The 25723-nt window shown below is 44.5% G+C and overlaps 1 protein-coding gene across 1 annotated transcript; it reads right to left on the reverse strand.

Annotated features, from left to right (window-relative positions):
- Window positions 1-995: 995 nt before the first annotated feature.
- Window positions 996-17382, reverse strand: LOC102564397 (mas-related G-protein coupled receptor member H). Its single transcript, XM_014594483.3, has 2 exons — window positions 17249-17382; window positions 996-2756 (listed from the first exon to the last, which is right to left on the reverse strand). The coding sequence occupies exons 1-2, from the start codon at window positions 17266-17268 to the stop codon at window positions 1736-1738; spliced, it is 1041 nt and encodes a 346-aa protein (XP_014449969.2). The 5' UTR covers window positions 17269-17382; the 3' UTR covers window positions 996-1735.
- Between the last annotated feature and the right edge of the window lie 8341 nt (window positions 17383-25723).

Consider the following 25723-nt stretch of genomic DNA (forward strand, 5'->3'; position numbering starts at 1 on the left):
GGAATTGCTGCTGAGGGATAAGAGTCTCCCAGCCTAAAACCTGTGATCACAGAGCTCAGAATGAGAGATAAGGGTCTCCAAGCCCCCACTCCCCAAACACAATCTCGGAGCAGGGGACTTGGAGCTCCCTGCTGCCAGAACAGGGGGACATAGTCCCCACCCAGAATCCTGTGGTGGAGCCTACTCTGGCAGCAGGCAGCTGCCAGGGGCAGGGAGCAATCTCCCACTCCCTGATGGATGGCTGACCAGGAGCAGATTTTGCTCCTGGTCAGGTGTCTACACAAGTACTATTGCACCATTACTAATGCTGAGTAAATTTGCTACTTGCATTTGTAAGTAGCAAATTTACTCAGTATTAGTGAAGTTTACTGCAAAGTAAGCATGTGCACATGTAGACACATATACTTATTTCACAATAAACTATGGTAATGCAAAGTTAAAAGTCTTGTGTAGACACACCCACTGTATGATAAACACTGCTTCAGGCATGTCCTGGACTGATTGGTTTGTCCTCACTCAGGACTCCATCTCATCTGGGAGCTCTCCTCCTCCAGGTTTGAGGCACTGATTGGAGGGTCTCCCCACCTGAATCCCCTATTTCTCCCCAGTCATGGAGTAGGCAGGAAGGAGGAATCCATCTGGCCAGAAACACTGTTGTTGTTCTCTAGGCTGAGCCCAGGCCCTGGATTGGAACAGAAGCTTTCCTCACCTCTAGGACAACACCACCAGCTGCAGGTGAGCAAGGATGCAGGAGACAAAGGTGAGCCCCAAGGGAGGTGTCAAGGGTGATCCCCAGGGAATGAGAGGAAACCTGCAGTAAGGGATGAGCCTCAAGTGTCAGGGAGAGACAGGGTAGTGCTGCTGGAGATTTAGCTAACAAGGGGAGCTTGGCAGTTTTTAGCCATAGCCCTGCTCACCAGCCTTCTAACAGCCAGTGTAAGCAATACAGATCAAAGAAGAAAATAACCCTTATTATGTGACTGCTTGGACAACATTATAATTTTAATGCCATCTAGCTTCAGCATGTCCTGATCATAATATGTAACAACACTTATTTTCAGATGTAGGAAACTTGGTCCATAAATTTCAATGGCCATTCTTTTTCTGCTCCAGCTATGCTTCCAGTGTTGGGGAGGAAAGGCAGGCATGTGTCCCGCCTTTCTAATTTGAAAAGCCTCCCATTCAGAACAAAGTAAAATGAAGATATGCAAACAAGATCACAGAACAAAAGGGCTTTACAGAGAAATAACAGCCAGTTACAGTAGAGACTTTTGCAAATCACTGAAAGTCATAATTAATAGCTGAGATCAAACTCACCAAATGCTCAGTAGTATTTTGGCATTGTGTCCCTTGGTATATAGGTTCATGTATACTGCCTGACAGTAGTACTTAAGTAAAAGACAGGAACAGGAAATAGTTTGACCTGGAGAGAAAATCTCCATTGGAAATGAGATTTACCTGCTTTCTTATACAACAAATCAATTGGACCATTTTGGATCCACTTCTGCTCTCAGTGAAGCCAATACAACTTCTCCATTGGGTCCAAAGGGATCAGATGTAGACCTTGTATGACTCATTTGACCCTTTGTGCATGCTTAGAACCTTAGGGATATGCAGTAGGGATGGGGCCTGCTCCATGTGGGTAGGCAAGGACAAATGTTGGGACTGATTTTCTAGGACCGATGAAACCATCTAGGCTCAGAACTGCTTCTCCCAGATTTGGGCCCATAGGGATTTAAATGGTTGTATCCATTATGTCTGCTGTAGGCACCTCATTTACTCCCCTGGGATCTATCTTCTCTTGAAAAACTCTCTGGAGTGCAACCTTGACAGAGCCCCTGAACAGGCGTTTCCTATAGTTCCCAACCAAGAAGTAAATAACAGGGTTGACGCTACTGTTTACGGAGGCCAGCATAGTACATGCCTCAAATTTCAAATCAAAATATTCATAAATACTAAGGAAAATATAGGCACTGAAGGGAACAGCAAAGAGGAGGAAGAAGATGATGGTGAGCAGGATAACAACATAGAGCCTTCTGGGCTGATGTCGCTGTGAGCCATATTGAATCCTGATGAAAAGGATCAGATTGAAAATAATCATAAGGGGAGGGAAAATTAAGAAACTCAAAATGCACGTGACCTTGAATATCACAGTACAATAGTCAGATTCTTCAAACAGACAGAAAAATGATATTAGTCCAGTTGTCAGACAGGAAAGAACCCAGAGCAGGGCACACACCGTGGCAGACAAGTACTTTGGGCGGTGAATATGTTGCCAGATTGGACAGAGGACAGACAGACATCTCTCAGTGCTTATGGCTGTCAGAACAAACAGGCTGGTGTTATATGTCAATAGTGAAAGTAGGAAAAATGTGTCTAGTATGATGGGAAAATGTGAAGTAAAACAATATATATAATATATTGCGAGGAAAACAGGCAGGCAGAGCAGGAAACCAAAGTCAGCAATGGCCAAATTCAGGATGTAGACAGTAAAGGGGTTCCTCTTGATGTGGCAGCCAAGAATCCAGAGAATGATCCCATTCCCCACCAGTCCAAACAGGCAGATCAGTAGAGTGATGCTGTCCAGGACCACTTCAGCTAAATCATCCATCTGACATTCCGTCTGATTATGTCTACCACTGCTGTTCAGGCTGGTCTCTGTAGGACGCAGGGAGACTGTGTTCACCTCTGTCATTGCAAAGCTTTGGGATAAATCCTGGACTTTCCGTCTTGTCCTCTCCTGGTCACATGAAATCCTAGCAATAAAAGCAACATGAATAAGAATTAGTGCAGGGATGGGCAAAATACAGCCAATGGGCCAGATCTAGCCCACCAAGGGATTGTGTCCAGCCTGCAGCAGGTCTGTCAGCCCTGCCCAGACCAGGCTCAGAGGGCAGCCTGGGCCATGGTGCATGTGGCCAGTTCTGCTATCCCCAGGCATACAGCAGGGCTGGGGCAGCACAGTGGCTGGATTCACTTTCCAGCAGCCCCAGTGGCTGCAGCTCTTTCCTCCTGTCACCACCACTGGGCCTGGCCCCACTTCCCAGGCCCCCAACCCATTCACCCTGCACCTACCACCAGGAGTGGAACCCACTTTTGACAAGACATTTTACTGCATAGTAGACTAATTTAGTGTGCAGTAAAGTATCACTGTCTACACATGCATGCAGCTACTACACAGTAAATTAGTCTACTGTACAGTAATGCATATGTAGATGCTGATTGGGAGCACCCTCAGGCTTGCCCCAAAGGCATGGGGCTTGGAGTTTCTCCAGCACAAGGGCTGGGATGGCTCTTTTCCTGCCACAGCATGGGCCTTAAAGCCCTGTAATAAACCTGACATGACCCTGGGGTCTGTGCCACCTGCTGCCTGCCTCTGGCCATATGGTCCCGCAGCAGTTGCCCTGTGACAGACACAGCTGGGCTCATGGAGCCCGGCAGTGGCTGCCAGGGACAGCCCCACTACCTGGCTTCCTCCCACATGCCACGTCCTTGTGCTGCAGGCACATACCCAGGGTCCCAGCTGGTCCCAGGGCAAGACCTTGGACCTGATTGCACTGTAGGGCTATGCTTAGGTTCAGAGCCAATTTGCCTGGGGTAGGCACTCCAACTCCCAAATCTATGAGGCCCTTGTGGGCCCCATGCAGGAGCGCAGTCACCAGCAGTGCTGGTGTGCATTCTCATTAGCACAGAGGCAGAAATAGATCCAGTACAGTTCCAGTACAGACCTAATTCTTTTCCCAGTGAAGGAAATAAATAGCTTCTCTGTTGTTTCTAAAGGGAGCAAATTTAAGTTCAGCATAATATATTTGTTTTGTAATAACTTTCCAGAACACTGTGGACACATTTGAGAGGAGGGCCCTGCTCCAGGCAGAGGACAGCTTAGGGTGACATTTTTAATTAGATCAACTGCATAGTTGGGATAGAGTTAGACAAGCAAACCATTCTTCATTGTGTCTAGGCACAGATGGGATCAGCTAAAAGTAAGAAGCGGATGGTGTGCAGAATAACAATGCAGAGACTTGGTGGTTGATTTCATAGATTTCATAGACATTAGGGCTGGAAGGGACCTCGGAAGATCATCGAGTCCAGCCCCCTGCCCAAAGGGCAGGAAGTCAGCTGGGGTCATAGGATCCCAACAAGATAAGCATCCAGTTTGCTCTTGAAGGTGTTCAGTGTAGGCGCTTGAACCACCTCTGATGGCAGGCTGTTCCAGACCTTGGGGGCTCGGACAGTAAAGAAGTTCTTCCTTATGTCCAGCCTGAAACGGTCTTGTAGTAGTTTATGACCATTCGACCTAGTCATCATCCCTTGGGGCGCTCTGGTGAACAAACGTTCCCCCAGATACTGGTGGTCACCCCTGATAAACTTATAGGTGGCCATCAGATCACCCCTGAGACTGCGCTTTTCCAGGCTAAAGAGCCCCAGGGCTCTCAGCCTGCCATCGTAGGGTCTGCTTCCCTGACCTCTGATCATGCGCGTGGCTCTTCTCTGGACTCTCTCAAGCTTCTCCACATCCTTTTTGATGTCTGTGTGAAACACAGTGGGCCTTGAAGATAAAGATCAGATTGGAAACAATCATGGGGGAAGGGGGAAAAAACCAAAAAAAGCAAGAAATTCATACTCAATATGGCCATCAAACAGCTTTTTACTAAATGACAGGAACAGGAGAAGAATCCTTGATTCATTCATAATGGAAGAGAGTCCACAGCAGGGCACACAAACAACCATACAAGTGGTTTGGATAAAGCCCATGCCAGATGGAATAGAGGGCAGACAGACACCTCTCAGTACTGATGGCTATCAGAAAATAAAGACCAGTTCGGTATGTGAACAGGATGCGGAAGCCAACGTACCACAAGACAATTCCATTTCCCAGCAACCTGAACAGACAAATAAGTACAGTAATGTTGCTGATAGCCATTCTGCTTAAATGGTGTATTTGGCGTTGGCTGTTTTTATATCCATTCGTGTGCCCCAGGCTGGCAAGTGTAAGAAATAGGGATATGGTTTTTCAGCTCTGTCATAAAATCTCTACTACAGGATAGCATTTTCTCCATTTAGCAATATCTCTCTGCTAGGCTGAGAGCAGGGAGATGAGAAGAAAAGGGAATTGTGGCACTCTGTTCTGTGTTTTCTACTTTTCCACCCCATCACAAACACACACAAACATATCATCCCATCCCTCTGAGGGGAAGGGAGAGAAAATCTTGAGAGTATACCTGCATGGGCTAGAGGAAGCTACAGCATACAGAAATGTTCCAGCTGGGGAATGGCAAAGGGGCCTATGTACATTCTCTAGCTGCAACATTTGCTTTTTGAAAAGTTTTCAATAGAGCACTCAGCTGAGTGGAACTTGTCAACTAAACCCTTGACTGAGCCATAGAAAGGCAGGAATAGAGCAACAATGGTGGGACCAAGAGCTGAAAAGGACAACCCCAGGATACAAGGACACACGGACATGTAGTAATTTAGAGAATAATAATTAGGTCTTTACAGGGTGAAAGTTGACACAAAATCTGCATTTATATGTTGGTGGGTTTTGTCTCGCAGGGTATATCAGACTCTTATGGAGCTACTCTTGCTGCTAGGGAAGTTGGTAGGATTTTTCTACCAATCCAAAGCAAACAGATTCAGGCCTATAACATTTGCATAAGTTTACATTACAATGGGAAAGCAGCCCCTGATACACCCAAAGAACGGAAGTTGTTCTGGCTAGAGGAATGTAGGAACTAACTTGCTAGGATCTTTATATTACTGATTTCTTGCACTCTGTGATTCAGGGAAAAAAATGTCTCTGTCAGGCTGGCTCCTGCAGTAATTTAAGTGGCTGTCTCCATTGACTCATCCCTGGAGGATTCTACTTCTCTACTATCCACCTTGTCTTCAAAGACCCTCTGGAGGGCAACTTTCACAGAGCCCCTGAACTGCCGCTTCCTGTAGCTCCCAATAGGAAATAGATAACAGGGTTGATGCTGCTATTAACTGAAGCCAAAATGAGAAAAATATTGCCATACACCATGTCATCAAAATGGAAAATTATGAAGAAATTGAAGGGCACAGCAAAAAGAAGGAAGAAGAGTACAGTAAGCAGGATAACAAAGTAGAGTCTTCCTGGCTGACGTTTCTGGGAGCCACATTGGAGCCTAATGAACGGGATCAGATTGGAAACAACCATGATGAAAGGAAGAATTATGACATTCAAAATTAAAGAGATGTTCCAGATGCAGATAAATATATACAAAGAAAAAAACTTAACTGCATTTAAAAGGGCTGAAAAGATCCAGAGAAGAGTACAAACATAACCAGACAAGTGCTTTGAGCAACGTTTTCAGTACCAGACTGGGAAGAGGACAGACAGACACCTCTCAACACTGATGGCAGTCAGGAGACATAAGCTAGTGCTGTATGAGGAAAAAAGAAATTAGGATAAAGGTCTCCTTTATGAAGAAAGAGAGAAAATCAAAACAAGCTACATTGCTGGAGATATGAATTATGAGGATAGCAGGTAGAATTAGCAGGAAGCCAAAATCAGTAACGGCCAATTTCAGGATGTAAACAGTGAAGGGGTTCCTCTTTATGTGGCAGCCAAGAAAGCACAAAACAATCCCATTCCCCACCAAGCCAAACAGGAAATGACCATAGTGACAATGCTCAGGCTTAATTCAGCTAAAATCTGTGCTCTATCTGTAGTCCAGTTGCATCCATCCCTGTAGTCCAGACTAGTTTCTACAAGAGACAACTGTGTTGTTCTCAGCTCTGTCATTATAAAATTTCTACTGTAGGATGATGGGCTCCCCCTTCAGCCTTCTTCACGTAGACCTGTTAAACAAGAAGTTAGGAGAAATAATGAGCTTGGTAACCCCTGTTTTGTATTTCCTTGCTGATTCCAGACTCTCCTCAGCAATCAGCCAGGTCAAAGTGTAACAAAGCATGGTATTGTTCCTAATATCCCTAGGTGAAATGTGCTTATGTTACAATGATGTACATCTCAAATTTCCCAGCTCTGGTGGTATGCTGGGAAAGAACAGGTTAAGGTTATCTGAAGTAGATCTAGAGGACCTGTTTGAGTGCTCTACTATTGGTAATGGGGCATAAAGCAAGAAATTAATCAACCTGCGTATATTAAGACATCAGGTTGCAGCACCTGAAGAACCCTGCTGTTTCTAGGGCCAAGGAGGGATTTTAATTTGGCAGTGGCCAAAGGGATAGTGGCTGAACAGGAAATTCCAGAAGCAAGCACAGGATATTCACATTTGTCCACCCAGTGTCTGCTGTTCTGGTGGGGCTAGAAATGTGCCTGACTCAGGCGGCACAAGTTAAACCAGTGTCCACACATGATCTCATTGGCTTATGTAGAAACAGCAACCATTTCCCTGGGCACTGGTTAGAAAGTGCTCAAACGCACCTGGATATTCACGCTGAACAGATAGGTTGATAGAAAGGCAGGGATGGGGAAGTGGGTAAATAGGTTAGTACACTGGATATATGACTGAGTAGATGGATGAGTGCCTAAATATACTGATGGGAGACAGATGTTTGGAGATATATACTATGGACATGCTCCATAGTATATAGCTTTGCTTGTCCCTAAGTGTGCTCAGTATTTGCCTGTTGTTTTGCACAAAAGGCTCTGGCTTGCTTGAGAGCAGCAAAACTGGGGTGGGAAGGGGGAGTCAGATGGGGCTCCTCTTTTCAACATTTGAGAGCCAAATGGGGCACTTCTTTTCCAAATTTAGCACATGCAGAGAGAGGACAAATAGGCAGGTCTACTTTTTATTAGCACATTCAGCTGGTCCATGGAAAAGATATGGACATAACCACAATGGTGGTTTTACTGCTAATGACTAATTTAAATTAAAATAAAACCCAATATTCAATCATAGGAACGATGATAGTAGCAAGCAGAGCAGGAACGAAAAGCCAGTGACAGACTAATTCAGGATGGAGACAGTAAAGGAGTTTTACTTAACCATGGAAGTCTAGGAGCCTTGTTTGCCATCAGCCCAGTCAGGCAGAGGAGCAGAGCATCACTATTAATGCACACTCCAACTACAGTAATTGGTCTTTTTAACGTTAGTCTCAAGATATCCCTGCCTAGAGCCCAGGCTATCCTCTGCAGCAGGCAAGGCCAGCGTCAATTCAACCAGTATCAGACTTCTGGTGTTGGGTGCTGATCTCTGCCTCTTACTTTCTAAGCAGGCAAGTTTCTTTAAGTAGATGTGATATCTTTTATTGGACCAATTGGGGGAAAGTTCTTGGCAAGCTTTCGGGTGCAGTCACCCTTCTTCAGGCATAGAGAGTCTCTGCTGTACACACACCTGTGAGCAAAAGAGGAGCCAGTGGGACTTAGTGACTAATATCCACACTGCCGTGTATGCCTGGTAATTCCTACTGTTCCCAGTCTCATGGCCTGAAATTCCTGGATCTCAGTGAGAGTGAATAAGGAATACAAAGGGAGATCATGACTGTGGAGAGATGCTAGAGACAAATGGAGAAAAGCATGTAAGTTGGAACAAGCCTGCACAAAGTGAGAAAAAGAGTTGAACAGAGGGGGAAGAGGGGGAGGAGAGGGAGAGGGTAGGGAGAGAATAGAAATTGGGAGGAGTCTGTCACCCCATGACAGCACAGAGAATGAGGGATGTGAAGAAACGGGCATGAAGAGGCAACCTGGAGGAGAAACAGAGGTAAATACAGAAAGAGATGGGGACAACATTTAAAAAAAAAAATGGGGGGTTCTTGGGTCCTCAGCCATGCATGCAACTGAGAAGCAGGGCAAATGCATAGAAGGAGTGGATCTGGGCCTTGGCCTCTGGGGCTGGCTGGAGGCAACATGCCTCGCTGGCTACCTGCCCTGCTCTGGAAAAGAGGCCAGTCAGCTGAGGGCCCCATCCTCTGGGAACCAGACTGTCCAAGCCCTCTTCCCAAGCTGCTTCCTGCCTGTACCCCTGCTGCCTGCTCCAGCATACCCATATCTTCCTGGTTGCGCCTCACTCATCTGGCAGGATACAACCATGGGAAGATCTAGGATTTTGAAAAGGGAGATGCAGGTGGTATGGCTCATCATCCTATAACACAACACATATTTGTTCAAAATTAAAAAAGAAACTGAAAATTTTACTAATATGCCAGGTGGCAGGACTATATTATTTAGTTTATTATCCAAGCAAAAACAAATATAGCTGTGTCATCCAGCCCTGACTGCCAACTCCAGGGTGGGGCAAGCACATGGTGCCAGAAGGTAGAGCTGTTACCACTCAGCCTGGCCATGAACAGAACAGCTCCCTGCACCTGGATAGAAGATAAAAAAAATTAAAGCCGTGGTGCTTTGTGCAGCTTTCAGCTGCCTGGCTTGTCCACCACCAGGACTCATGATTTTATGATACTGGAGTTGCTGCTCATGGATTGGCTCATGGAAATAGGGGTCTGTAACAGGGAATCCTAGCCTCCACAGGGGTGAAGAGCAAAAGAATACAGCAAGGGCTCTTTCAGATTTGGACTTTTATACCTTGGAGAGGCAAAGCTTCAAATTAGCCAGCAGCAACAGGAGGCAGGAGCTGTAAGGTCACAGGGAAGCAAGCTGCCCTGCTATAAGCAGCAGACAGCAGCCCTGCACAACAAGTAGATGGAGCCTGTACAACCACTGGATAGGCAGCATCAGGGGATGGGAGAGAACAAGCTGGATAATTGATTAGAAAAGCCCATGCCTATTTAAAAGAACTGAAGGTAGGTGACTGGGAGGAGGTAGAATCAAAGCAGTAGGTAAGTCTAGCACTGGGGCCAGAGCAAGCAGTCTGGCCAGAGCTGGCAGCTGTTAGAGATGGAAGGTGGGTTTTGTGCTTGAGTTTGAAATCGGTTGGTTGATGTTTTGTTTCCTTTTAACCTGAGGACTGAAAATGACTATAAGGGTTAGTTGGAGGCCACAGTCAGGTGATGGTTGTCTTGGGAGGACACTCCAGGCTTTGAGCCCTACAAGGGACAGCGACAATGCAAGAGCATCCCTGCATGGGTCAGGGGCCCAAGGGTCTGGATACACTGAGATGAAGTCAGGACCAGGGAGCCCAGCACAGGAAATTAGAGCAATACACATGAAGCATGGGTGTGGGTATTTGGGAGGCTAGAGGCCTTGATTAGTGCCCTCTAAGGCATAGTTAGGGTTGACAGGGTCCCAATCATTGCACTGGAGGCACAGGCAAGAACAAGAGATAGTGAATGCAGGGAACCTTAATCCACACAGGACCAAGGTATCCAGCAGTTTAAGTGAGCTAGGCCAAGCCCGAACTCATTACGTCCTTTTAAAGATTCATTAAGTCCTTTTACAGCGTCAGTAATTAACATATAGATAACATTAACACGTGGCAGATGAAAGGGAGAGAGGGTGGTATTTTTGAGGAATAGACTGGAGCAAGACTAGATTGGCTACCACACAGTGCTACAGCTTCCTGAGAGAAGGTCTTGTGACAGACTTCTTGAGGAGATAATGGGGAAGATGTCTTGAAGATCCTTTCCAATGAGTGAGACCACCTGTGGGATGCACTGTAGGAGCAGTTAAATGCTGTAGGTGCCCATGGACACCAATGGTGTTAATTGAAAAAAAAGAAAGTGGAGAATCTCAGAAGGTGGGCAAGGATACACCTTCTAGGGGAAAGGCAGAGATGGAGTAAGGCAGTGACTACACCTGAGAGAAGGTCCTGAAAAAGATGCTAGCCAGAGATAAGAAGGAAAGAGATGGGCATGATTAAAGGAACCTGGGAGGGCTGCTAGATAACAGTTTGGTGTTTTTTCTGCTAGTCACTGCTTGGGCTTCAGGGCAGAATTACTCTAGATGTGTCTACACATGCACTTTAATGCACAGTAGCCGATTTTACTGTGCACTAGAGCATCACATCAAAAATGTGCTAATACACTAATGGGCAGTAAAAATAAGCTATTGGGCATTGTAACTAAAAAGTGTGTGCTTTCACTACTGCACATTAGGACAGCCCAAAGTGCATTCATTTAGTACCTCAACATTAGTGGTACTAAATTTAATGTGCAGTAGCAAAAGTGCATTAATAAACATGTAGATGTGCCCTCTGACTGCTGCACTGCTGTTGCAAAATTAATGTTGTTTTTGTTTAAGAACAGCTGACTATGAGGAGTCAGGGTATACTGTGGTATGAAGCAGACATACATGACCACAAGATGAACATGAGCCTGCAGTGCGATGCTGCGGCTAGGAAAGCGACCAAAACGCTGGCTTGCATCCATAGATGCTTCTCAAGTAAATCCCGGGATGTCATTCTCCCCTTGTACTCAGCCTTAGTGAGGCCGCAGCTGGAGTACTGCATCCAGTTTTGGGCTCCACAATTCAAAAAGGATGTGGAGAAGCTTGAGAGAGTCCAGAGAAGAGCCACGCGCATGATCAGAGGTCAGGGAAGCAGACCCTACGATGGCAGGCTGAGAGCCCTGGGGCTCTTTAGCCTGGAAAAGCGCAGGCTCAGGGGTGATCTGATGGCCACCTATAAGTTTATCAGGGGTGACCACCAGTATCTGGGGGAACGTTTGTTCACCAGAGCGCCCCAAGGGATGATGACTAGGTCGAATGGTCATAAACTACTACAAGACCGTTTCAGGCTGGATATAAGGAAAAACTTCTTTACTGTCCGAGCCCCCAAGGTCTGGAATAGCCTGCCACCAGAGGTGGTTCAAGCGCCTACACTGAACACCTTCAAGAGCAAACTGGATGCTTATCTTGTTGGGATCCTATGACCCCAGCTGACTTCCTGCCCTTTGGGCAGGGGGCTGGACTCGATGATCTTCCGAGGTCCCTTCCAGCCCTAATGTCTATGAAATCTAAGACGCTCTTGCTATTTTGTGGTATTTACTGACACTTTTAGTTATTAAAACTCTTCAAACCCTTACAAAAATATGTTTAGGTAAATATTTGATCTTCATCTATGGCTTGGAAAACCCCTCACTCCCTCCATTGCCAGAGGCCATCAAAATATGGGGGATCAAGGAGACCCACGGTTTCCACGATTGAGGCCTCTCTAATAAGATGAGGGGGGTAAATGAAGGACTTGACTTCTTTGATGCACAGCATAGCTAGAGGGATATCTAGCATCAAAATTACAGTGGATAAGGCTCAGGAATTTATAAGGAATATTCAGGCTTTGTTGGATTCCCTGGTAAAGTGGATTCAGGGAATAGAGGATGGGATGTCAGGTCTGCCTATGAGGATCAGACTATGGAAATGACCAGGCACATGGGCTCTTACAGCAGGGAGCTGCAGGCTTTGAGAGACAAAGTGCTGGACTTGGAGAGAAGATCCAAGAGATATAACATCCATGTTGCTCAAGTGCCTGAGGAATCCCAAAAAAATTAATCCCATTGACTTTGTGACAGAACTGCTTCTTTGTTTTAAAACTCCCCTCAGACACTGCTTTAGAGATAGAGGGGCCCACTGGAGGAAGTCTGGCCTTCATAGCTAAGTTTCTGAGGTTTTCTCCAAAGAGGGGTTGCTCAAAGCTGCCATACATCTAGGAAAGCTGAAATGGGGTGAGCCTGGCATTTATATAATGCTGATCTTCCCTGGGAGGCAGTTGAAAAACAGGCTCTTTTCAAACCAGCAGTACAATAGGTTAGATTCAAGCAGCCTATAGACTTTGTGAATTACCCTGCCATCCTGAATCTGCTCTGCAAAGGGAAAATTTAAACTATATTTGACCCTAAAAAAGCAGGAACCTTTGTTACATTGTTACCATCAGGAGAGGGCAAAGTTATGAAATAATCTGAGTAATACTGGGTCTAATCTGAGTGAAATATCAGAGGAAGATGTCAGATTCTCTTAACCCTAAAGAAGCAAGACCCTTCAGCAGGGACATATCCAGTAGGGCTGTGCGAAATTTCTCTGGCTGTTTCATTTCGAACTCATTTAGTGCTCAAAACAGCTAAATCAAAATGAAAAGAAGGGCTTCAAAACAGCCTCGAAACAAAGCGAGGGCAGTCAAAACATTCTGAGAGTTTCAAAGCAGCCCAACTGAGTTCCCTCCCCAGTGCTAGGTTCGGGCTGGGGAACAGAATTCAAGTTCAGCTGGGCTGAGTTCCCTTCCCCAGCCCAATTGAAATGTCGAACCAGCATCAAAACAGCAAATCCATTTCAACAAATCAGAATGGAACAGTGTTTTCAAATCGAAACAAAACTCAAAATGAAACACTTTTCTGTCGAAACGTCAAAACAGATGTTGAAGTGGAATGCTGCTGTTTTGCACAGCCCTAATATCCAGGTGGTCCAGTGTTGCAAATACACCCCCGTTTGACTCCTGCTTCATTCAAATGTTAAAACCAACCGACTGAGAGGGACAGCAGAATTTTCTATTCAGGCAGCACTGAGGGAATCAACTGACTTCATGGTGCAGTATTATCAATCTGATTCCTGCTAATCTCCGTGTAAAACACAGGTTTTAACAACCTTCTGTCTCCTTCTTAATGGTCTTGATGTTCCACCATTCAAGCTATTCTTTCTTCTGTAATTTTCCTGTCATGTACCATTCCTGGCAATTTCTCTCTTCTGTTTCACAGCCCTGAAGACTTCTTTTTTCAGTCCTAGCTAAAAACCAACATAGTGTTCACCCGAGATAATACTACCGTATCTAGTTCAGGTGTGGAACTGTCAGTGAAGTATTGGATGCACTGTCAAGAAACTCAAAGCTACACTTTGTTTTATGAATCTGAATAGGAGATTTTAATTATAATAACTACAGGACTAATGAACAATATCTCTTGACTATTTTGCCTAATTTGTGATGTTTTTATAATAAATGCATAATCTAGCAAATTAGTGCAAATTCCAATGAAGTTATATTTGTTTTTGCTTTGATCTTAAATGGAATAATATCAGGCTATACTTCTAGCATATTAGTAATGTTTTTATTTTCTCTTTAACTGGAGAAAAATGTATGTTTTGGTGTAGGTGATGATGTGCCACACTGTCAGCATCCTCCTGTCAAAAGTCCAGATCTGCCCATGCTTTCAGTAAATCAACCTTTTCTGGGGAAGCTGCAGCTATGGATTTAACTATGTGAAACTTTTTGTAGGAATAAATCTCAGAAGGGCACAATCATTTAGATTTCTTATATTCCTCCACAATCTTAATACAATTGATATAAATTTACTTTTGAAAATGTTAAATATATCTGAATGCTATATAGATTTCAATTTATGGCTGTTACTTAAGGTTTACTTCCAAAATTACTTAAATATATTTTAGACTTATTTAACAGAATAATTAAAAAAAAAAAAAAGGTGTGTGTTGGGGGCGAAAGAAGTAGGGATTTATCATTGGTCAGTCATAGCTTATCAATTATTTGCATTCATTATTGTCACAAAGTATAAGAGAGCTTTGGAAAACATATACCCAAACCTTTCTTGTGCTTTCTTGTATTTTCTTTTTTTTTATTTTCTTTTTTCCTTTCTTTTTCTCTTCCCCGTCTTTTTAGAAATGTGCTTGAGAGCGTATGTTCTAATGAAAGCTAGAAATGTGGGAGAATGTCAATATTGTGAACTGTAGCAGTATAAAGATACATTTTATTCATTTGATTTTAAGGAAACTGACAAATTGCTATCTATAAACAAAAATGAAAATAGATGACAAAGTCGTTGAGATTGGCCACTCCTATTGAGTAGGTAACTGGGTATATTAAGGGCCTTAACAGCCCAATTTTATATATAATATATAATTTTATATATTGTATATAAAATTTTATATTTATAATTATATTATATACTATTAATATTGTATTGATAATATATCATCTTAATTATATATATTATATCATCTAGAATATATATATAAATGATATCATATGTATTATCAATGTAATATTAATAGTATATAATACGACTATAAACATAAAATTATACACATCACATGAATACATACTTATTTAATATATCCATATTGATATGCATAATAATATAGACAATGCATGAAATCTTCATATTTTCCCAAGCAGGAAACAACTTCAACCACCTGAAACCACATCCTGATGCTACCTTTGTCTAAGGTAATTTGCATTACCACAGCCTCACAGGAGACCTGAGACTCCTGACCAGCTAAGAACTGTCTGCCCAGAGGAGTTTGCCATCTATTGACTCCTCTGTGAAATCCTATGAAATATCAACTTTCATTTCTACCCAGGAGAAATTTTACGATCTTTTCTCTGATGCCTGCTGAAGGGTTTTTGTGCCCAAAAGCTTGCAATTAAAGATTTTTATTTTTTTTTGCAAAAATTTTGTTGAGATTTGCCTTCTTTTCCCAGGCATTCTGAAATGCAACTTTGTCCGAGACCTTAAATTACTGCTCCCTGTATCTTCCAACTAGGAAATACAAACTGGGATTGATGCTACTCTTGACAGAGGCCATTAGGAGATGTGTCTCTTGTAGTATTAAAAAAAATAAAAAAAAATATTGACACAGGCCTGGGTACTTAAGGAAAGAACAGAGAGGAGAAAGAGGGCACTTAGCATATTAACAACGTAGTGCTGAGCTGGCTGACATCTATCAGTCACACTTACTTTTGGTGAACAGAATTGGATTGGGAACCACCACAATGAGTACATTTCAAAAAAAATAACAGAACCATTTTAAGGTTGTTACAATTTTAAGATTCTTGTGGGCAAAGAAAACAGAAAAAACTCTAGTCTAGTCCACAGGCCATAGAGAGCCTAGAGCAATGCAAATACCATAGCAGACAAGTGCTTTGGGTAGTAGAGTCAGTGCCTGATTAGGCTTAGGATGGGCAGGCACCCTCAGTGTTCATAAATTCATAGATGCTAGGGTCAGAAGGGACCTTAATGGATCATTGAGTCCAACCCCCTGCCTAGGCTGGAAAAAGTGCTGGGGTCATGTCACCCCAGACAGGTGCTTGTCTAGTCTCCCCTTGAAGACCCCCCAAGGTCTTGAAGACTACCTCCCTTGGAAGTCCATTCCAGGTTCTGCCAACCCTAACAATGAAGAAGTTCTTTCTGATGTCCAGCCTAATTCTACTCTCTATCAGCTTGTGGCAGTTGTTCCTGGTTATTCCAAGGACTGCCCTAGTAAACAGAGCTTCTCCTATTCCCTGTTGCCCCCACCTGGTGAGTTTGCATACTGCCACAAGATCCCCTCTCAGCCTTCTCTTGCAGATGCTGAAAAGGTCCAGGTCCCTCAGTCTTTCCTCATAGGACCTTTCCTGCAAGTCTCTAACCATAAGAGTGGCCCTCCTCTGGACCCTCTCAAGGTTGTCCACATCCCTCTTGAATTGCAGCACCCAGAACTGGACACAGTACTCCGACTGCAGCCTGACCAGTGCCACATAGAGGGGAAGCATCACCTCCCTGGACCTGTTTGTGATGCACCTACTAATGCATGATAAAGCATGGTCAGCTCTGCTAATTACTTTGTCACATTAACAAGTCATATTCATCTTGGAGTCAACAATGACTCCGAGATCTCTTTCCGCTGCAGTGCTGCTGAGAAGGTCATCCCCCAGCCTATAGATGTGCTGGGGATTCCCTCTCCCTAGGTGCAGCACCTTGCACTTGTCCTTGTTGAACTGCATCCTATTGTTCCCTGCCCACTTCTCTAACCTGTCCAGGTCCACCTAGATTCAATTTCTTCCCATCAGTGTGTTTACTTCACCCCATAGTTTTGTGTCATCTGCAAATTTGAGCAGAGTGCTTTCCACACCCTCATCCAGGTCCCTGATGAAGATATTAAACAGCACTGGCCCAAGACCAAGCCTTGGGGAACCCCACTGCCCACATCTTTCCAGGTCAATTCTGAGCCATCCACCACCACTCTCTGGGTATGACCCAATTTGCCACCCTCGTGGCTATGTAATCATCTACAGCACAGCTGTTCAATTTGTTTACGAGAATAGTTTGGGATACCATGTCAAAGGCCTTCTTAAAGTCAAAGTAGATGACATCTACCTCAACTCCTGCATCTAAGCATTTAGTGACCTGGTCATAGAAAGCAGGTCACTTGTTGATGGCTGTTGAGATATACGTGCCAATAATGTAAGTCAATAAAATCTTTGGTGAGTTGGATTCAGAAGGTCACTAAGTTGTGAAATAAAACAAAATTACATTAGAAGATAGGGAGTGGCATGAGAAATAGACAACTTGTGTGAATTGGCGAGGAGACGAGAGTGAGAGAAACAAAATATTTTCTTGGTATCATTGGTGATAGCAAACAACTACAATCCATCCAACAGACACTTACCTTCCTTCACCCTCAACCATGCATCTAGGAATGCCAGTCCAGAAACGACTTGCAATGTAATCCACAAGTGTCACAATTCTAAACTAGAGGTCACAGAAGCAGGGCTTCTCCTCCATAAAAGGAGAGTATTTCCATCTGCAACATCACAGCACTGGGTTTTTTCTGCTGGATGATACTGTATAAAAGAAGTTATTTGCCAAAGATTGTACATCTTGTGATAGATATCAGAGAAAGGCCCATTTATCTGTGAAAGCTTCCTGCTGATTTTAAAGGAGTAATCCAACATATTAACTAACTTACCTCTTAATTACTTATTTTTTCTCCTTTTTTTCCAATTAACACTTATCTCCATAATATTTGATTATGGTGTTCTGTTTGCCTTAAAAATCTGGTGCAAAAAACTGAGTTATCCAGACCTTTGACATGTATTCACCATATATATATATATATATATATATATATATATATATATTTCTTATATATATATGTTTTACATTAAGGTGGTGAAAAGGGATCATCCTTTATCATATTGCAAGCCTAACTACTTAAAACAGGGGTTTTCAGCCTTTTTTAATAAGTGTAACCCTGGTGGCCCCCTTTTTAGTAAGTGTAACCCCTGGCTGGGGGAGGTGTGGTGAGCATCCGGACGCCAAGTGGGGTGAGGGGTGGTGAGCAGCAGCCAGATGCCAAGCAGTGGTGTGACGAGCAGCAGAGTGAGCGGCGGAGTGGTGGCAGTGTGACATCTGTGTGACCCTGCTCTTGCCCCACCCCAGCCCTGCTCCTGTGAGACAGTGGCACGGTGTGGCAATGCTCCATTCCTGCCCTCATACCACCTGAGATCTTTCAAAGTACCCCCAGGGGTACACATACCCCTGTTTGACAACCCCTGACTTAGAGAATAGAAAAAAAAATCATAAACATGGATATGTGTATGCCTGTATTTGTTGTGTGTGTGTATTAAAAACAAAACAAAAACAAAACAAAAAAAACCTTCCCAGTTTCCTATTGAGTGTAATCATTAGACAACATTAATAGTGACAGATAGACACTAAAGGTATACTCTGTATGGCTGGATAGCCATCTCTTCCTCTTGTTCTGGTTCTATACAGTGTAATTGGTCCTAGAAATAAACCTATGTGAAGAAAAAGGAAGTTAGCAGAGGATGCAAGTATCTCAGGTGGATTAAGCTGGGATTCTACATAATTCTTTAGATATGGTCACTGTCACAGATTGACATGGGGAACACTTGTTTGGAACCCCAACCATTTATAGCCTCTTATAGCCTCATACTCCAGGCAGTCTCTGTCATGAACAACACCCTTGCTTTTCTGTATTCAATATCTCTGTGTCTTCTCCTTCTCCTTCTGCCTTTCTCTTCTGTCTGGCCTCTGTCAGGGAGTCCCCCACTTGAATAAAGCTTTGTTGCATAGCACTTCTCTAAAGTGATTATTGAAATCAAAAGAATATACGAGTCTTTTCAGATACAGGGAGTGGATTTCACTTGGTGTGTTAACATAGGTAAATTGTTGCATTTTTGCTTCATGGCCCATTTTTCTCTAAAAGAGCACTTAGGCCAACATTGCAGGTCTCTTTGAAATGCCATTAACCCGTTCGTTCCTTGTGTATCAGGAAAACTAAGATATGCAACACTGTCATGATAACATTCAACCCAGAAATATTACAAACAATGCCATAGTCTGTCACAGACACATTTCCCCTGCTGAGACTTGGACAGTGCCAATTAACCTTGAATTTCATTAACAAAAGCCATCATCTGTCTATCAAAGCATAGTCTTGCCTGCCGTCCCTGGGGAATTTTGACTGCCTCAGTGAACTTATGGGCAGGATACGCTGGGAGGTGAATCTGAGGGGAAAAGAAGTCCAGGAGATCTGGCTGTATTTTAAAATAACCTTTCTGAGGGTGCAGGAACTAATTATCCTGGGGCATTTATACACATACTTTTCTGTCCCACAATGTGCCAGAGGTCTGCTCCGCATGTGAGCTGAGGTGAGCTGCGCTGTGCTGAGTGCAGTTGTATAAGTGACAAAATGTGTGTCAGAGCTGAGAAAATGGCAGCAGTGTGCATGGGAGACTGGTGCCTCCTGATTCTGGGGGCACACCAGTGGCTGATTGCCAACCAGCGGGAGGGTCCCCCAGCAGCCAATCACTGACTGGGGGGGAGTCCCCCAGTGGCCAACTGCTGACCCCAGAAGCGCTAGCAGCAAAGCCAGAAGTGCTGCCAGAGCTTCTCGGGGGGGCACCAACTGGCACTTCCTTCTCCCCGGCTGGTGAGGGCCAATCTCAGGGGGAGCACATGCCCCCCCCCCATAACCTCCCTACACGTTGCCCATGGCCATGCACTTTTGAACCAAAGCACCTCCAACTCCAAGGTGTTTTAATTCAAAAGTGTGCCACTGCCATTTTCTCAGTGCTGACATGCATTTTGCCACTTATACAACTGCAAGCATCGCAGCACAAGGGCACTTTTCAAAGCACCCAGTGCTGCGTTGCTAGCATATATAAATATGACCCTGATGTGCTGGAAGAATAGCAAATATCACAGGCAACCAGATTGGCTTAGCAGAGAACGCTTCAGTGAGCTTAAACACAAAAAGAAAGCTTACAAGAAATGGAAGCTTGGACAGATGACTTGGAATGAGTATAAGAATATTGCTCCAGCATGGATGAAATTAGGAAGGCCAAAGTACAATTAGAGTTGCAGCTAGTAAGGGACAAGAAAGGTAACAAGAAGGGTTTCTAAAAGTATGTTAGCAACAAGAGTAAGGTCAGGAAAAGTGTGGGTCCCTTGCTTTATGGGGGAGGCAACCTAGTGACAGATGATGAGGTAAAGGCTGAAGTACTCAATGTCTTTCTTAACTGGGTCTTCACAGGCAGGGTCAGCTCCCAGACTACTGCAGTGGCCAGCACAGTTTGGAAAGGAAGTGAGGAACCCTCAGTGATGAAAGAACAGGTTAGAAACTATTTAGAAAAGCTGGATGTGTAAAAGTCCATGGGGCCAAATGTAAGGCATCGAGGGTGTTGAGGGACTTGGCTGATGTGATTGCTGAGCCACTGGCCATTATCTTTGAAGACTCATGGTAATCATGGGAGGTCCTGGATGATTGGAAAAGAGCAAACATAGTGCCCATCTTTAAGAAAGAGAAGAAGGAAGATCCAGCGATCTACAGACCAGTCAGCCTCACCTCAGTCTCCAAAAAAATCAGGGAGCAAGACCTCAAGGAATCCATTTCTAAGCACTTGGAGAAGAAGAATCTGATCAGGAGCGGTCAGCATGAATTCACCATGTGTAAGTCATGCCTGACCAACCTGATTGCCTTCTGTGATGAGATGACTGGCTCTGTGGATGCAGGAAAAGCAATGGATCTGATATACCTTAATGTTACCAAGGCTTTTGATACAGTCTCCTGCAGCATTCTTGCAAGCAAGCTTAAGACATATGTTTTGGATGAATGGACTTCAAGGTGGATAGGAAACTGGCTGGATCATTGTGCTCAACAGGTAGTGGCCAATGGCTTTATGTCTAGTTGGCAGCTGTTATCAAGTGTAGTGCCCCAGAGGTTGGTCCTGGGGCCAGTTTTGTTCAATATCTTCATTAACGATCTAGAAGATGGGATGTAATGCACCCTCAGCAATGACAGATTGCATCTGTCATCAGTTTGCAGATGACACCAAGCTGGGGGGCTTAGTAGATACATGGGAGGATAGGGCTAGGATTCAGAGTGACCTAGACAGATTGGAGGATTGGGCCAAAATAAATCTCATGAGATTTAACAAGGACAAGTGCCAAGTCCTGTATTTAGGACAGAAGAATCTCATGCACCACTAGAGGCTTGAGACCAACCAGCTAAGCAACAGCTCTGCATAAAAGGATCTAGTGGTTACAGTGGACAATAAGATGGGTATGAGCCAACAGCATGCCTTTGCTGTCACAAAGGCTAACAGATATTAGACTGCATTGGTAGGAGTGTTGACAGCAGATTAAGGGAAGTAATTCTTCCCCTCTATTCTGTACTGGTGAGGACACATCTGCAGCACTGTGTCCAGTTTGGGGGCCTCCACTATAAAAAAAGACATGGGCAAATTGAAGAGATTGTATCATATGGCAACAAAAATGGTTAGGGGTCTGGGGCACATGACTTATGAGGAGAGACTGAGGGAACTGGGCTTATTTAGTCTGAAGAAGAGAGGGCTGAAGGGGGATTTGATAGCCACCTTTAGCTAACTGAAAGGGGTTCCAAATGGGATGGAGCTAGAACAGGGATGAGCAGTTATTTCAGCTGGAAGGCCAATTAAGGAATTTTGGGGACCTGTCGAGGGCCACATCCATCTCTGTCATGCTCTCTCTGTATCTCGTGCCCTGTCACTCTCTCTCCTCTCCTCTCTTCTCCTCTCCTCCCCCTCCCCCCAGAATCCAGCCAAAACTGCAGTTTGCCAGGAACCCTGATGCTCAGCTGTGAACCCAGGCAAAAGATGCTGCCATGCCAGGCAGGCTGCAGTGTCAGAACCTGTCGGTAGTATCACAGTTGATGCTGATAGTGATTCCCACATGACATGGCAGCAGCTCCTGCCTGGGTTCACAGCTGATCGTCAGAGTTCCTGGTCTAGAGGGAGGGGAAGGGAAGGAGATAGAAGAGAAGAGAGAGACAGAGAGAGATGCTGCCTCCCCCCTGGTCCAGCAGAAACTCTTGCCTCGGGCCACATCTGACACTGCTAAGAGGTTCTGTGCCAGGCTCTGAGCTTAAGCTTCCACTGCACCCAAAAGGCAGTGGGTCAGCTGTGGGCACCACTGGTAGGTTCTGCATATGAGATCCTGAAACTGCCCTCAGCATCCACAGCTGATACTGCCACCCATCTGCTGTTGCAGAAACCCTGTCTGGGGTCCACAGCTGATGCCTGATTCTGCTGGGAAGCCTTCCCACCCAGCATCACATGGCAGCCGGAGCTGTGGCTACCCACAGGCAAGATCTAGTGAGTTGGTGGCTGTCCACCCATGAGCCAGATTGAATCTGTCGGTAGGCCACATGTGGCCTGTAGGCTCTATTTTGCCCACCCCTGAGCTAAACCATTCTTAGTGATGGCAGATGACAGATCAAGGAGCAATGGTCTGAAGTTACAGCAAGGGAAGTTTAGGTTAGATATTAGGAAAAAACATTCTCACTAGGAGGGTGGTGTAGCATTGGAATGGGTTACCTAAAGAGTTTGTGGAGTCTCCAACTTCGGAGGTTTTTAAGGCCTGGATAGACAAAAGCTTTGGATGGGATGATCTAGTTGAGGATGGTCCTGCTTTGAGCAGGGAGTTGGACTAGATCATTTCCTGAGGTCCCTTCCAACCCTAATTTTCTGATTCTATGATTCTATGACTTCATGTATGATCCCTAAAGAGCCTCTGTAAAAGAGCACCATAGGGGTTTGATGAATAGACTAGGTGACCATTGGGCTATTCTTAGCCTAGGAATATGAAAAAGATTATCTACCACCTCCTATATTAGTGATGTTGAATATTCCAGGCACTTGCCTAGGAAGTGAGAGATCCAGGTTCTAACCCAGGGGTGGGTAGTTCATTCAGGTGGAGGGCCACTTACTGAGTTTTTGCAAGCTGTTGAGGGCCTCATGAGAAGCCCTGCCCCTTGACAGATGCCCCGCCCTCTGATTGCCATCTTGTGACTGGAAGTCCCACCCCCTAACCCCTGACCTTTGCCACAGTCCCTCCCCTTGTCCCTGGAAGTACTCCTTTCAGCAAGGGGTTTTTTCTTCTCAGAATCAGAAAAATACCAAATTATATTCTAAAAAGCAAACATCTACAAAATTCATTAATTTGATTTTAAAAATATTTTTGTCCTGGTTTACATGTGTTTGTACAGTGTACATAGAGGTGATTGTATATAACTGCTGAAAAAGACATCTTATTCTTGTATGTTGTGGGGGGCTGTGCATATGTGGGTATGTGGGGTATGGTGGAGGGTGTGGGTGTATCTGAGGGTGGATAAGTGTGGGGTGAGGGAGCATGTCAATGTGTGTGTGGATGGATATGTAGGGTTTGGGTGGTTACAGGGCTTGTGGGAGGTTGTGTGTGGGGGAAGAGTGTATGGGGTATATGAGGGGGTGTGGGTGTGGGGGTCTGTGTATGGCAATGTGAGATGGGTGTAGGTGCATGTGTATGGTGGGGTGTGCATGTGGGACTCACCCTACAAACACACACACACACACACACTGGGGTACTGGCATGGGTCACATGCTTCCATGGTCTGGCCATGCAGCCAGGAGCCACGTGGTGCTAGAGCAGTGCAGGGGTAGGGAGGCAGGGAAATGGCTGGGGGTGGTGTGGGGCAGGGCTGGACTACTGCATCCTTCTGCCAGCTCCACCTGGGTCCTACTGCTTCTAGCTCCTGCCATCTTTGATAGGTAGCCAGAAGCAGATAAATATTTTCTAAAAATTTTAGGGACTCTGTGGACCAGACAGAATGGCCCAGGGGGCTGGATCCAGCCCACAGAGGAGGATATTTGGGGCTGGATCACTCAGAGGATATTTGGTCTTAAATTTCCCTCGCTTGCTAGCAGAGTCATTTAACCAACAGGCCAGAGACTGGGCATTATCCAGAGCCCTCTTAAGTCCTCCTCTGGCCCTGTGGAGTAGGTCCATGTATAGGCTGAGTGTGATGGCTCCTGGCTTAATGGGTTCTAGCTTGGACTCTTTTTCCAAATTATGCCCCCCAAAAAAAATCTCTACTGTTTTATCCAATGAATATTAAATGCAAGGTACAGTTGTTCAATACAGTTGTTCAGATGCAAGGAACTCCAGATGAGGGGATAGTGTCAGCCCTGTTCACTGCCAAGGTGTCCCTTGACAGCTCCAGCCAATGGACCTTCTTGGAAGGCGTGGAAGTAAGACCAGTACTTGCTTTGTCATTATGACTGGTGGGAAGAGTTAAGTGGGGTTTGACTCCTCTTTCCATAAACTAAGCTTTTTTTTTCATCCAGATAGGATCCTGATTCTGTTGGCTTATAAGGTACAGCATTAAGGGACAGCCAAAAGGCAGATGATGAACCACATATCTGCAGGCTGCATTGACTTGACAAAAACACAACAGGAGTTATTATTGGCTGTCAGGAATTAGCAATCACTTATCATCTAAGAAGTTTACAACAAGCAAAAAGCATGGGGAGTGAGGAGGAAGGATTCCTTGGTTATAGCCCCCTCTGAATGCGAATAACCCCAAACAAATTAAAAAATAACATTTATGAGAACCAGGAATGTGTATATGTTATGTATTCCCCTTTATAGAGGGGTTTTACAATGAAAAATAGATTTTTCAAAGACACTCCATACCATTGTGAATATCTGAGTGTCAGAGATAAGAGTCGTAATGGGATTCTGCTATCTGGAGAAACTTGCTCTTGGTAGTCATCTCAAATGCTTCCTTCTTTTCCCCTATTTAATCTAAAACTGACATCTTCATATCTTTCAGTTAAACACGCTATTATGGTCATGTCAAAGAATGTTTAAAAACAATAATCCTTTCTAATTGTTTAATAATATGTTAGCATGAAAAACAGGACATGGATGTAAAAGGGTTTTCCCCATTTTGGGATTTGGCCTCTCCCAACTCCATGAGTTGTAATATTTACCCCTTTATTTTTTTTCAGTTCTTCAATTTGCTTTTTCATTTCCCCACATTTCTTTCAGTATCAATTGCATGAAATCCTTTTGGCCAATTAAGACTGAATCCTATTTCACCTGAGTGGCAGTTAACTGCAGGTTTTGGGCATTTTCACAGTCTGTGATCCTATTCCATGTGCAATAGGGGCATATGAGGTCAACATGAATACTAACTAGATCAGGACCCTCCCAATCCCAGTACTAATCAGACTCAGTAGGCTACTCTATAGCAAGGAAGGTATGTCGCTCTGTAAACATGGATCTCAGGTTAAGTCCAAAAATTGTAGCTGGGCAAAAACTCATGACTAACATGTATGAGGAGAAGGGCAAGGGCAGCCCATGATGTATTTTAGCCCAAGACACAGTACTGCAAGAGCTGCACATTCTGGGTCACCCTTGAATAGAAAGTTAGAACTTGTATCTCAGCATAAAGCTTTAACTACCAGTCCAAGGGCGGTTCATTACCCTGACTCTCCTTCAGTCCTCCATTTAAAAATAATTCCCTGGGCAGCCAAAAGAGGGACAAGAGGTGAGAACAAGCTAGAGACTGTGTGGCTCAGTTGCTATCCCAGGAGGGAGGGAGTTTATGTTTTACCCTAAGCCATTTCCCCCACTAGGGCACAAACTTCCATAGTGTTTTCTGTCCATTATTTCCAAATAGTAATAGAGGCAAGGTGCAGTGATCAGCTTCAAAAGGAACACTGGAGAGGGGATGTCACTGTTCACTTGCCCAGACAGAGCACAACCTACCAAGTATAGTCAGTATTCTCGTGTATACAGGTTCATCCATATTGCA

The sequence above is a fragment of the Alligator mississippiensis genome, chromosome 2, assembly GCF_030867095.1.
Source record: "Alligator mississippiensis isolate rAllMis1 chromosome 2, rAllMis1, whole genome shotgun sequence".
Lineage (NCBI taxonomy): Eukaryota > Metazoa > Chordata > Crocodylia > Alligatoridae > Alligator > Alligator mississippiensis.